General features: G+C 38.7%; 1 protein-coding gene across 3 annotated transcripts in view; it reads right to left on the reverse strand.

Moving 5' to 3' along the window:
* The window catches only part of Ube2r2 (ubiquitin conjugating enzyme E2 R2), a 92,919-nt gene that overhangs the window by 25,109 nt on the left and 54,461 nt on the right, over positions 1-13,349 (reverse strand). For 2 of the 3 annotated variants that reach the window (XM_063226538.1, XM_003470674.5), the window contains exon 2: positions 11,792-11,878. The exons of the other annotated variant lie outside the window; for it this stretch is intronic. In XM_063226538.1, the coding sequence (XP_063082608.1) occupies positions 11,792-11,878 (87 nt within the window). The remainder of the gene's footprint in view (positions 1-11,791; positions 11,879-13,349) is intronic. 3 annotated transcript variants of the gene reach the window in all.

The raw sequence follows: 13,349 nt of genomic DNA on the forward strand, positions 1-13,349 counted from the left end.
CTGTCTCAAAAAGACAATAAAAGAAGCGCTGGAGATTTAGCTCAGCGGCATAAGCACCTGCCTTGCAAGCAGGCAAGTGAGTTCAATCCCCGGTACTGATAAAAAAGGGAAAAGACAAAAAAAAAAAAAAAAGACAATAAAAGAAAAGTGAAGGACTCGCTGTGTAGTTCTGGTTGGTCATGAAATCACTATGTAGACCAAGCTAGTCTCTAAATAGTGGCAATCCTCCTGCCGCAGTTCCTGAGTGCACCACCAGGCTGGGTTAGGTGATATTCTTGATGAGTAGGAAAAGTCTGATCCTGACAATTTAAAGCAGGAACAGTTTATCTCCTACTATAATACAATCTAGGTTCAGTATGAAAATGGGAGGTGGCAAGAGATGGATATGGGAAGATACTTTTACCTTGGAGACTATTCTCCAATTATAGTGTTTCTGCCTAATATGTAAAAGGTGCAATGAAATTCTTTACATTCAGGCTTTTGAAACCGGAAAGACTAAACAACAGTCCTAGAAAGGCCAGTCCTAGAGAAGCCACTGGTTTCTTAGGGGGATGTGGGTCTCTCTGATCATTTTGATATGAGTGGGAGGTCCCTTTGACCTTATAGTCCCCAGACTCAGCAGGCAGCTGAGTTAGATAGAATACTATAGGCAGTGAGACAGGGCTAGGTCCTCTAAGGAGCAAGGGCAGAAGCCCAGATACTTTGCAACTGTGGGAGAAACAGACACTTCCTACTGTGAGCCAGGCATCAAGACAAAAGATCTGACAAATGTATCCATATCCTAAAGACTGAAATTCTAAATAGCTCTCTATCACCCAAAGGAAGCCAGTGTCACCCTCCCAACCCCCTAGAAAAAGTCACTGCTCTCTAAGAATGCTCACTTTTTTTTTTTTTAATTTAGGGAAAAAAAGAAAAAGAAAAAGAAAAAAAACACAGAAAAAGGGTACAAGTTATACAGAATTTCAGAAAAAATAAACAGTAGGAAATCACTAGTTAATAGATTACATATTGTCATCTTAGAAATAGTTGTTCAAGTTACAAAATTAAAGCATATAAAGTGGACATTCAAACAGTGAGACTGCAAACAGTTCTGTTCAATGAGCCAACAAAACTCAGTAATATGGTTATCTATCTTATACACTTAAATATACATGCAGTTATATCCTTTAGAGCACTTTCTTTTCCTCTCTTTTGTACAATGACAATTACACACTTTGGGTTTTATTACTCCCACAGTTCTTATTATTTTTTTTTGAAGAGAATAAAACCAAATGTGACATAACAGAGTAAGTCAAATCAAAAGGAAGGACATAATACAGAATGTAAAAACAAAATACAAGGTGATCAACAATGGTTACCATAATGCCTCTTGCTGTCTTAAAAAGAACTGCCTATATCATCAGTTATAATAAAATTGAACAAAACAGTAAAGAACAAAACCAATAAAACCAAAACACTGGAGACATTACAGGACTTCAAAAGAAGGTAATAGTCAAACCAGAATGGGCGTCATAATGAATCTTATTGTCTTCACAGTTGTTGCCTATACTCTCGAACTTGGTACTATCAAGTAAAACAGAATAGAGGAAAATCAGTCAAAACAAGATGGTGAGAGCAATACAGGGTTTCAAATCAAGTTAATAGGAAATCAAAGTGGGTTACTAAAATATATCCTGCTTTTTAAAAAATTTTCCCTTAATTAAAAAGATAAAAATAAAAAAGTAAATAATAAAAAAAGGAGATTGAGATAAAAGACAACATAACAACAAAACAGCACAGGTCAAAACATAACCATTTAAGCAAAATAGTGTTTCACCACCAGATATCCCGACACAAAAGTAGTTACCATGTGTCTCTTTTCTTGAAATCTTTGAGTATAATTTCATATACTGTAGCATCAAACATATCAAGACAAGGCCTGGGGATTTAGCTCAGCGGCATAAGCACCTGCCTTGCAAGAAGGCGGTCATGAGTTCAATCCCCAGACAATGTAAAACCATTCAAGAGAATGACAGTATTATAGGGTATTTAGAACCAACTAACAGAAAATGAACAATGGTTTCTGTATAATCTCCTTGTCTATAAAAGTTTTTGTTTATATTATCATATATAATAAAATCCAAAAAGATACAACATGTTAAGACCAATGGAGATAGAAGAACAAAAGCTTGATGGGACTTCAAAACAAGATATTAAATCAGCACTAGCTATTATGATGTCTTGTTTTCTCCAAAACAGCTGTTCCTACCATCCAACCTTCTCTGCCTCGTTTCTGTTGAGCTCTTTTTCTGTTGTTTGTTGTCAGTTTGTCTTCTTTTCTCTTTCTGCTCCATTCATTGTGGCCTCTCTGCCACTGTCTCTAGAATCTTGGTATTTTTCTTTTTTTAGAATGTCCTGCAGTATTCTCTGTGGAGTTGAATTGGTGGTTGCAAATTCCCCTAGTTCCTCTTTATCCTGGAAGCACCTTGTTTTTCCATCAATTTCTAGGGACAGTTGTGCAGGATATATCAGTCTTGGCTAGAGGTTATTATATTTCAAAGCTTGAATTATTTCCCCCCACGCTCTTCATGATTTGATGGTTTGTGCTGAGAAGTCTGTAATTCTGATGGGTGTTCCCTTGTAAGTGATCTGTTTCTTGTCTCTGACGGCTTTTAACATTCTGTTCTTATATTGGATTCCTGGAATTTTGATTATTATATGCCTGGGTGTTGTTCTGTTTGGGTTGTAGGTGGCAGGGGTCCTGTATGCCTCATACATCTGAATATCTTTACCTTTTGCTAAATTAGGGAAATTCTCCTGGATTATTTCTGTGAATAGCCTTTGTAGTTATTTGTTTGTGTACCTACTTCTTTTACGTTCTTAATTCTTAAGTTATAGATCCTCTTAACATCTTCCAGCCTTTGTAATATTGCTGTTTGTTTCCTTGTTATTTTTAAGAAGTTTTTCATTTCATGCTCCCATATTACAAATCTGTCCTCCAGTTCAGATAACCTATCCTTAGTTTCTTTCAAGCTGTTATGCCAGCTTTCAATAGTTTTTAGTTTCCTGGTAATCTCTTTGAACCTGCTTCATGTATTCTATGTTTTCTCTATTTTCTCCATCAAACAATTCTCCCTTTTTTTCCTGTTCTTCCATTCTACCATCTGTTTTTTCTTGGGCGGTGCTTAGCATTTCTCTAACTATTCTACTTATATCTTGCTTTACTTCGTTAAATACTACACTTTTGAACTCGTCTATGAGGCTCCGGAGATACCGTTGTATGTCTATTGGTGCTGTGTCTGATACTGCATGTTTTCTGTCCTCATTGTCCTTTGCATTTACCTTTCCTGGATCAGTGTTGTCAGGATTGGGGGCCGAGGACCCTTTCTTGTTGCCTCCTCTTCTCATATTTTTTGTTCCTTCCATATAGGTGTATATAGCAGGCCCAGTTTCTTTCTTTGTGGGTTACAGATTGTTTGAATTGCGCCGGCTAGGTGTCTGCGGCCACTGCAGTGTAGTAGGGAGACACAGACCTGGGCAGCCTCTGTTGGGCCCGCCCCTTCAGGTCAACCTACTGAAGGCTTTACTGTTAGGGTGCTCCGCCAGGCGGTGAGATCTGGTTTGGGCTAGCCCACTGGGTCTTAGTCAGCGGCATCACCCAGGCCAAGCGCTCCCTACCAGTCCCGCTTGAGAGGGGAATATGCGACTAAAGTCACTGCAGCGTCCTGTTCCAGCTAGTCTGCCTGGTCCCAGAACGTCCTCTGTTGAAGCCTCCTAATCTATGAAAGGGTCCCCGTTCCTCTCACTCATCGCAGGCTGATGCAGGTCCCCACCAGTGCCACTCTCAATTCTGTTCACCGATTCCTGCTCTCAGGGGTTTCGCCTATCTGTCCCTGCTGTGCTGATTCAGATGCAGCAGTGGTGGCAGCAAATTCAAATCGCTGCATCCAGAGGCGCGGGTTCCAGCTTCAGTGCTGAGATTTTGTCTGTTCCGGTTATAGCACCGGGATTGCATTTCCAGTTGGTTTCTCTCAGCTTAGTTCGCTCCTGCGTTGGCAGGGAATATCCCCCCTTGCTTAGGACTCCTCACACCACACCATTCCTGGATTCTAAGCTGGCTAACTCAGAGAACCTCCATAGCTGCTGTTATCTATCCGCCATGTTCTCCCGGAAGTCAGAACACCCACTTTCTACATGACTGGTTTCCTCATTTGCCCCTAATATAATCAATTTTACCTAAACTAGTAATCTTATTGGTTAACCATAGTTCTGTCCCACCTTATGCTCATCTGCCTTGTCAGTTCCCAGTTTTCTCCAGCTTAAACCCGTCTCATCCCATGATTTTACTCTATAAACATCCCTGGAACACAAGGCTTTGGCAACCCACTCAGGACCCCTTCTGTCTCTCTCAGACAGAAGCTTTCTTTCTCTCAATAATATATTCTACTCATAACCTCTATTGTTCCTAAAATTCATTGTTCAATTTTAGAGAACACGAACTTGTACCAAATATAGCAGGTCCGGAGTTTCATTCTCCTATATCAAGACCAATATATCAGACCTATCCCTTACAAATGACTCAAGAACTCCATTCCAATTAGTAAAAATCTTTCACAAACATACTAACGTAAAAGCTGACTTCTAATGTAATTAACTAGTGATTTCCTACTGTTTATTTTTTCTGAAATTCTGTATAACTTGTATCCTTTTTCTGTTTTTTCTTTTTTCTCCTTAAATAAAATTAAAAAAAAAAAAAAAAAAAGCTGGCTTCTAGGGAGAAGCACTCATGGGACATTATTTCATCTGTCAATCAGCCCTAGACATTTAATACAGACTACAAAAAAGTTCCAGATGCCCACAGACACCTATAACCCAATTGATGAACACGGCCTTTTCTGTGTTCAATAATTGGGACCCAGAGGAGAGAAAAGAAAAAAGCTAAGATTATAGCTCTTGCAATTGCAAATGCTTTAAACTCACCCAAATCATCTAAGGGAAAATCTAAGGACAACTGGGGTTCTGTTTCAAGTGTAAGAAACGAGGCATTCAATCTCAGTGAGCTTCCACCTGGGCTCTGCTCTGTATGTGAGACTGCTAATGTGCCTTGAGGTTTGACCGTACCCACTCCTGGAGGGGGGCTAGGCCATCCAGAACCCTTATTTGCTGCTCTGATGATGAAGAGGTCCAGCAGAACTTGCAATGTCCCTGTCCACAGATAATCACCATCTCTGAGGAATCCTGAGCAATCTTAGATATCATGGGTGAGCTAATTCAATTACTTCATTCTGTTTTGACTTCTCTAGAAAACGCTCCTTGGATCTACACATAGCTGGAGTTGAGAAGACTCCTAATCAGTGGTTCTTTGCAGGTTTACTAACAGAAGGAGCTGCAAAGTTAACTTTGAGATAGAGACTAGAAGTTCTGACTCCTCATCAAGTCAGAGCTATTCGGCAGACAGCAGGTTACTTGTGGTTAACAGGGGAATAGCTTATACATGCCTTGGAGGTTATTATAAAAACATGCATTACTATTAACTCTGTTTCTGTGATCCCACAAGCTCTTGTGAACCACTGATTTCCCAGACCTATGCAAGCAGGCAGTGACCTATCCCTCAAAAGCCCTACGGCGGTATGGGTCACTGATGGAAGTAGCTTTGTCAATCATCTGTAAAACATAGGCAGAAAACTCTGTAACTCTACAGGCAGATTCCTATCATGCCCTCTACAGGGCATCAAGGAGACATATCCCAAGTCTTTTTGGGAAATCAAAAGACTGGATGGGGAAGCAAAAAGGGCAACCTACTAGCCCCTAAAACCTTGGGCTCATTCCCAGTTCCTAAACAACGATTAAAACCAATCTCTATTCCCCAGGAAGACAAATGGGCCTCAGGACTGGGGGAAGAAAGAGAGACTCTGGCATATTTAGAAACAAACTGAGACACAGTAAAAAGCTGTCAAAGTGTGTAATGATTCCTTCCACATAGGAAGAGATGCTACAATGGAAATGGCCACTCATGATTTTGCAGTACTAGGGTTAGCAGTGACCACCTGACAGATCTGTAAAGTTTGCTCACTCTGTGCATATGATAACCCAGGCACATCTTTTATTAGAACCTGCATAGAGGACAGGGACTACCCTAGGGAGGACTGACAACCATACATACATATGCCACTGTGTGAAAGATTTAAAATGTTGGTCCTGACACCTTTATAGGCTGGGCTGAAACCTTTCGTACCCATTCAGAAAATGCTATAAGAAGGGGCCGAGCATTTAGCTCAGTGGCATAAGCACCTGCCTGTCAAGCACAAGGTCATGAACTTGATCCCTGGTACCTCCCCCCCAAAAAAGAAGTCTCTCAGAGTGGCAATCAACCTTTTACTTTTCAAATAATTCAGGGAAGGGCAAAGGCTTTTAAGAATAAAACAGCACTTCCATTCCACTTGGCAGCCTCAATTTTCCAGAAAGGAAGAGTAGATCAGACCCCAAAGACTCCTGGAAACCAAGAACTCATAAAAACTTAAGTACTCTGGCAGGCTGATTAAAGGGAAAATGGACAACACATGAACACTATAAAATAATCATTCAACATTTTTGTGTACTTCACAATTTTAAACTGAAACTAAAACTGCTCTGAAAATTTAAGGCTTTTGTTTGTTTTGGTTTTTTGGAACAGAGTCTCACTGGGTAGTTCAGGCTGGCCTCGGAACTCCACAAGATCTTCTTACCTCAGTCTCCTAAGCTGGCACACTGCACCCCGCAAAAAAAAAGTTTTTAATAATGCGCAGTGAGATGTTATTTAAATTAAATTGTTCCATTTATGTGAGGCTTGTAGTAAACAAACTGCGTATGAGAATATCATTTTATGTTATTTTATTTTTGGAACCAGGAATCAAACTCACAACCTTGCACCTACCTTCCAGTTAAGTGGGGTGCTGCTGAGTTGTAGCCTCAACCCAAGCATATCACTTTAACAGTTTGTAAAATAAACAAGAATCACTGGTTCTTTACTTCCAAGCACACAATAACACAATCAAGCTTACTCAAGGAGAATAGAATAACCTGGGCAGTATAATCATTGGTGACAAATTCATATAAAATTCCATTTATTCTCCATGTTTCCCCTTGATCATTATAAAATTCATATGGTAATGATGTCTTGGGGGGAGTAGGTACAGGGAACTGAACTCAGGACCTTACACTTGCCTAAGAGGTGCTTTCCATGAAGCTAAATCCCCAGCCCCACAATTATCTTTCATCCACTGGACGACTTTCTAGCTTCCACTGCTGACCTTCCCAGCACTGATCTGTGAAACAGACCTGCATGAGACAGGTCTTCAGCTGGACTCATACAGGACATTAACATAGGATCCAGGCGTTCAGCTAGATTCCTTGGGTCTTAGTTTGTGGACAGATTTCCTGCACTCCTTTTTTTGTATTTGACACTTTAGATGACCGTTATAAAATAATACTATAAATTTAAGAATAAATAAACCCCCGGGCCCCAAATTTTTGATAACCACATTCACTCACAGCACAACAGGTTTCACAACTTTTTAGGATATAGTATTTAATAAATTGTAACTAACATTTCTGTCAATTTTTAAAGCTGTAATAAATTATTTTCTATTGACAATGTCCATAAATTTGGTCATAAAGTCAATTTATCCAACATTCCTCCACACTTAGAGGCCAGGGGTTTAGCTCAGTGGTAGAAGTGTCTGCTTGGCAAGTGTGAGGTTCCTCCACAGCCAGGCATGGTGGCATATGCCTATAATCCTAGCACTCAGGAGACAAGGCCAGAGATCACTGAGAGCTTGAGGCCAGCCTGGGATACATAATAGGTTTAAGGCCAACATGAACTACATAATGAGACCCTGTCTTAAAGAATGAATCAATGAATACATGAGAGAAGAGAAGAGAAGAGAAGAGAAGAGAAGAGAAGAGAAGAGAAGAGAAGAGAAGAGAGACAGAGAGAAAGGGAAGGGGAGGTGTGATGCCAGGTAATGAGAAGGAGGGAGGAATGAAAGGACAAGTATTCCTTCATTAATATATTTATTGTGGAGCAACCCATGTTCCAGGCCCACTTCTGTCTCTCAGACAGAAGCTACCTTTCTCTCAATAAATTCTTCCTACTTTTAAACTCTACTGTTTCTAAATTTCATTCCTTGATTTTAGAGAACATAAATTCAGCATTTTGGAAATCTAGCAGGTTGGGAGTTATGACGCTACCCTTATATTATTTGGAGGTCTTATCTATATCATCCATAGATCACCATATCCGCCATGATGATTTTCAGATGAGGACACTTAAGATAATGAAAAAAGAAGTACCATCAAGAGACGGGCACAAAACCCCCAGAAGTAGAGCTTCTCCCAGTAGCAGAACTATGGTCTTACGGAGGTGATTTTGAGACTACTGAACTGCAATATCAACAAGACATTTGAAAAGATACCAAGATCATTATGGAAGAGTTAATGGCATGGTCTCCCACTACACTCCTTTTCAAAGTAGAAAATTAACTGTAATCATTTCATTACCTCTCCAACATTGTGAATTAAATAGGTGGGACAGAATTCCTTATGTGTCATCCTTAAGAAAGAGTATATATTAGCAGGATCAAGAGATAGTAAAAATTTGTAACCAATGGATGGATTCTGGTATATTATCTTACTTATCTCAATTAATCATATACAAACTCAACCAAATTATTCTTTGTTGTGAAACTTTTTTTGTTACTTGCTTTTGTTACTTGTTTTGACTAATGGAATGGGAGGAATAAAGTAAGATGCATCTCAGGTGAAATTTTAAGCTATTTTGTCATTTTATTTTTACATTCAGTAAATAGGAAGAAAAATGTCCTTAGTAGTATCTGTTTTTCTACCTTGGGCTGGGTAGAAAAGAATTAGTAGGAAAAACTGGCCCACAACCATCACAAGTTACTGAGAAATATAACTTTTTTGTGTGTTGTGAGGAAAAAAAGTAATTTTGTTGAGCCCAGTTATACTTTTGTATTTGTTTTGTTGTTGACACTGTTTGCCTCTCCCTCTTCAGTTATTCATAAATAAGCCTGAAGCAAACAATCTGAATGACATTAGCCACTGATACCAAGATTCAATTTCCCAAGAGCATCCCCTTAACCAAGAAACATTGGTCCCGGATTTCTAGAATCAAAAATATTGAAACAGGTCCTAAAAAAGTTCATTCTGATATCACTTTCACAGTGTTACCAAAATAAAGAAGCACATGAAAAGTATCTGTTAGGTTTACTTTGACTAGATTAAATTTAATTCCTAACTACCACGATCAATTCTGCAGAAACATATGAACATCCATGCATTATCATGAATATAAAAACATTTCATAATACCAGTGCTGCCATGTGTGGTGGCACAAGCCTGTAATCCCAGCCTCTGGAGACCGAGGCAGGAGGATCACTACGAGTTCAAGGCCAGCCTGGGCTACATAGTAAGTTCAAGGCCATACTCAACTACTAGTGAGACCCTGACTCAAAAAAATAAATAAATAAATTAAGCACAATGTTAAATCTAATGCTAATAAACCCTCACCCTGTACCCCCAGTGTTAGGGACTGAACCATGGACCAGGCTCTAAACTGTATTCCATCCTTTTTTTTTTTTTTTTTTTTTGTACTGGGGATTGAACTCATGACCTTGTGCTTGCCAGGCTGGTGCCTATGCCACTGAGCTAAAACTCCAACCTCCCATCCTGTTTGCTTTTTAAGACAGGGTCTGGCAGAGTTGCTAGGTTGCCCAGGTTGGATTTGAACTTGCAATCCTCCTGCCTCAGTATCCTAAAGTCCTGGAATTGTAGGCATGCGCCAACTTGCCCGGTTTCTAAATCTTGAAAGAACAGCCAAAGTACTGAAACAGAACAGAATGAATTTACCTACTATGTATTATTCTCTTTAGGGTTAGAACTCCTTTATCCTGCTTTTGTTGCTGTTACTAATGTTTCTTTTTCTGACAGGGGCATGAGAATTAAATAACTGAAATGGAAACAGGTACATACATGTCTTTAGGGGTTTATTAGACAAAAAGTTGGTTCTCCTCATTTTTCTATTTAAAATCTATATATATGGGGATGGGGATTTAGCTCAGAGGCCTAAGCGCCTGCCTTGCAAGCAGGCAGTCGTGAGTTCGATCCCTCGTACCGGTAAAAAGACAAAAAAAAAAAAAAAAAAAAAAAAACCAAAACTATATATACTACATTATTTTAAAAGCAGAACCTTTAATTAGAGCCAGGGATTTAGCTCAGAAGCGTAAGCGCCTGCCTGACAACTGCATGGTAGTGAGTTTGATGCCTGCCCCCCCCTCCAACAAGGATACTGTTATAGGCTGATTATTTGGGTCCTCTAAAATTAATATTTTGAAATTTTAATACCCAAGATGACAATATTAAGAGGTGATGCCTTTGGACAATACACTAACAAATCTGTCAGTGTCCCAATAAAAGTATGGTAGCGGGACATACTAGCCCACACCTGTAATTTCAGCACTCAAGAGACTGAAACGGGAAGACTATCACAAGTTCAAGACAAACCTGAGCTACATACTGAGAGCCTGTTTCCAAAATCAATCAATCAATAAAGTGAACAAGCGAGGTGCCCTGCATCTTTGGTCACATGGTAACACAGCAGGAAGAAATCATCTCCATGAAACAATTCCTCACAGGACACCAAATCTGCTGCCTTCTTACTTTTAGACTTCCCTAGTTACCAGTACTGTAATACATTTCTGCTATTTATAAATTATTCAGCATAATTATTTTGTTGCAGCAGCCAAATGAACTAAGACAGAAACTGAATTACTACTGTAAATACTAAATTTAGTTCAAACTTTATGAACTGATCCTCTCTACAAGGTGTGTTAATTTTGTTGTACAGAATAGAATATTTACTGTTTTTTATTGATACTATGTCAAATGTTTTAAAAAACCAAAACAGTTTTCTGAAAGCTTATTTCTGAGGAGGAAACTACGTATCAGCTTTTCAGCACCCACATGTCCTGTTAGAAAACAGGAAAGAGAAATGAAAATGTCTTACTAAAAATAGCATATTGTAGAAAATAAAAAAGCTGCTCCAACATACTATTGCATTATTGTAGCATCCTCATGAATTAGCCCAAAGCAAAAATATGTTCCAACTAACCAAACTAGAAATGCTTCCTGCAGGCATGTTGACCTGTCCAACAGAAGAACTTCACCTTGGATTTATTCCAAGAGGCTCTCAAATGCTCAGGGCAGCAACCCCTGAAAGGAGGACAGTCCAAATGTAGGACGACAAATCCCCTAAAAAGCTGAATCACTGATCATAGTAACATGTGACCCTGCTATGAAGTTAGAGGTTAGGGACACAAATTTCTGATTTTATCTATTAAAATTTTAAAATGTCAGTGTTGACACAGTGCATTAGTCTTTAACAATGAACTAGGTTTAAAGCCTTAATCTTCAATTAGAAGTATATAGTATTTATTATAAAACCACCCTCAATTTTAAATAATTAAACCTGAGACTGCTAACTAAAAATGGAAAATTGTGAATATATCTCCAACTTTAACATACGGAGATATACAGGCTATTTTTTTTTTTAAGTGTGTGTGTGCGTGTGCGTGTGTGTGTGTGTGTGTGTGTGTGTGTGTGTGGTGTATGTGTGTATTGTCAGGGATGGAATCCAGGGGCTCAGGTCTGATAAAATGTGCGTTACCACTAACTTACAATCCCAGCCCAACTGACTTTTTAACATAATGATCTGTGAAATAAATCTGCAGAGAAATTTATGATGGACATCTCTTACCTCATAAATGTTGGGGTGCCACATTTTGGTCAAGAATCTGAAGGTAGGTGGTGAATATGGGTAGTCAATAGGAAATTTAATATGTGCCTGGAAAGAAAAAAAATGCTAATAAATGATACTGTAAATTAGCCATCTGCCTAGTAATTCACTCTATTTCATCCCGTAAAAAAAGTTCCTTTCTAGAGTAGACACCCAAGAACAAAGTACACTTTGTCATCTTCAGTGCTAGTTATTAGCATGCTCTCAAAAGCATCTCTTCAAGTATTTATGAAAGGTTATGTTAAATCACCAAAACTCACAGCTATTTTAACTTTTAACAACAGGAGTGAAAACCAGTTATGCTATTATTTTATCTTTACATGTGTAGACTTATATAGTACAACATACACAAATATTTTTCTACTCAAATAATTTAAACATTATTTCCTCACCTAGAAATAGTAAATGCTAATATTCTGATGTTTATTTCTGCAATTTCAGTTCATAATTGCTTATTCCCTCCCCCAAATTTCTTTTACAAATTTGAACACACCATATTTTTTGATTAATCAACTGACTGGTTTTGAGGCAGGGGTCTCATTAACTTACTAGTTCAGGCTGGCCTCGAATGCACAACAATCCTTGTGCTTCAGCCTCCCAACTGTGGGGATTACTAGTGCACCACCGTGGCCAGTCTGCATGCCCTAAATTTTGTGCTCTGTTTTCACCTCTACCATCACATCATTTTCTCGCATCATAAAGTATTTTCTACAAGTACTTGTATGGCTATTACTATTAACATATTATCCTACCATATGTATATATAGAAGACCTTTTAAAAAACACTACATTCTTATTTTGGGGCATTTATGTTGTTTATTATTGTAAGTAACACAAAAAAAGGACTATCAAGTCCTCTCATAAAAGTAATGAGCAAGTTACTAAACAATTTTTAAGGATCAGTATTTTCAAAATGCTAGAAAATATCTAAAAACTTGCAGCGATTCAAGATGCATTATTCAAGCAAACAATTGAACCTTACAGAGAGCAAGCTTTTTAGGTTTAACATCCTATTTAAATCCTGTGCCCTCTACCTCTGCAGTGGCTTTAAATCAAATGTCTCCAAACAGTAATCTGGCAGGCAATAGAGAAGACAGATGCTCTGGAACTTCTTCAAACCCTCCTATGCCCAGATAACTGTCCTTAGTTGGCATTCTGAGTGGTTTCCAAAGATCCACTTGTGCAAGGCTATTTGATCTGATTTAGAGTTTGGCCAATGTGGCATGTGCTGAAAACAGTAATAGACAACTATTCAACTTCAAACTGGCTGATACAGAGGAAAACAGGTAACACACTAACTCAAAAAAATTTGATATCAGACGGTTACGGCTTTGAGAAGTTCTGGCAAAATCCTATGGATCCAGAAGACCATGCCAAGCCAGCATCTGGGAGACAGACACAGAAGATTGCCATAAATTCCAGGACATCTTAGCTACACAGCAAGTTCAAGTCCACCCTAGACTACAAAGCAAGACCCTGTCAAAACAAAAACAAAAACATGAAAAACTAGAAACCATGT

The sequence above is a fragment of the Cavia porcellus genome, unplaced genomic scaffold (genome assembly GCF_034190915.1).
Source record: "Cavia porcellus strain 051 isolate PalLab524CR breed Dunkin Hartley unplaced genomic scaffold, mCavPor4.1 scaffold_1, whole genome shotgun sequence".
Classification (NCBI taxonomy): Eukaryota; Metazoa; Chordata; class Mammalia; order Rodentia; family Caviidae; genus Cavia; species Cavia porcellus.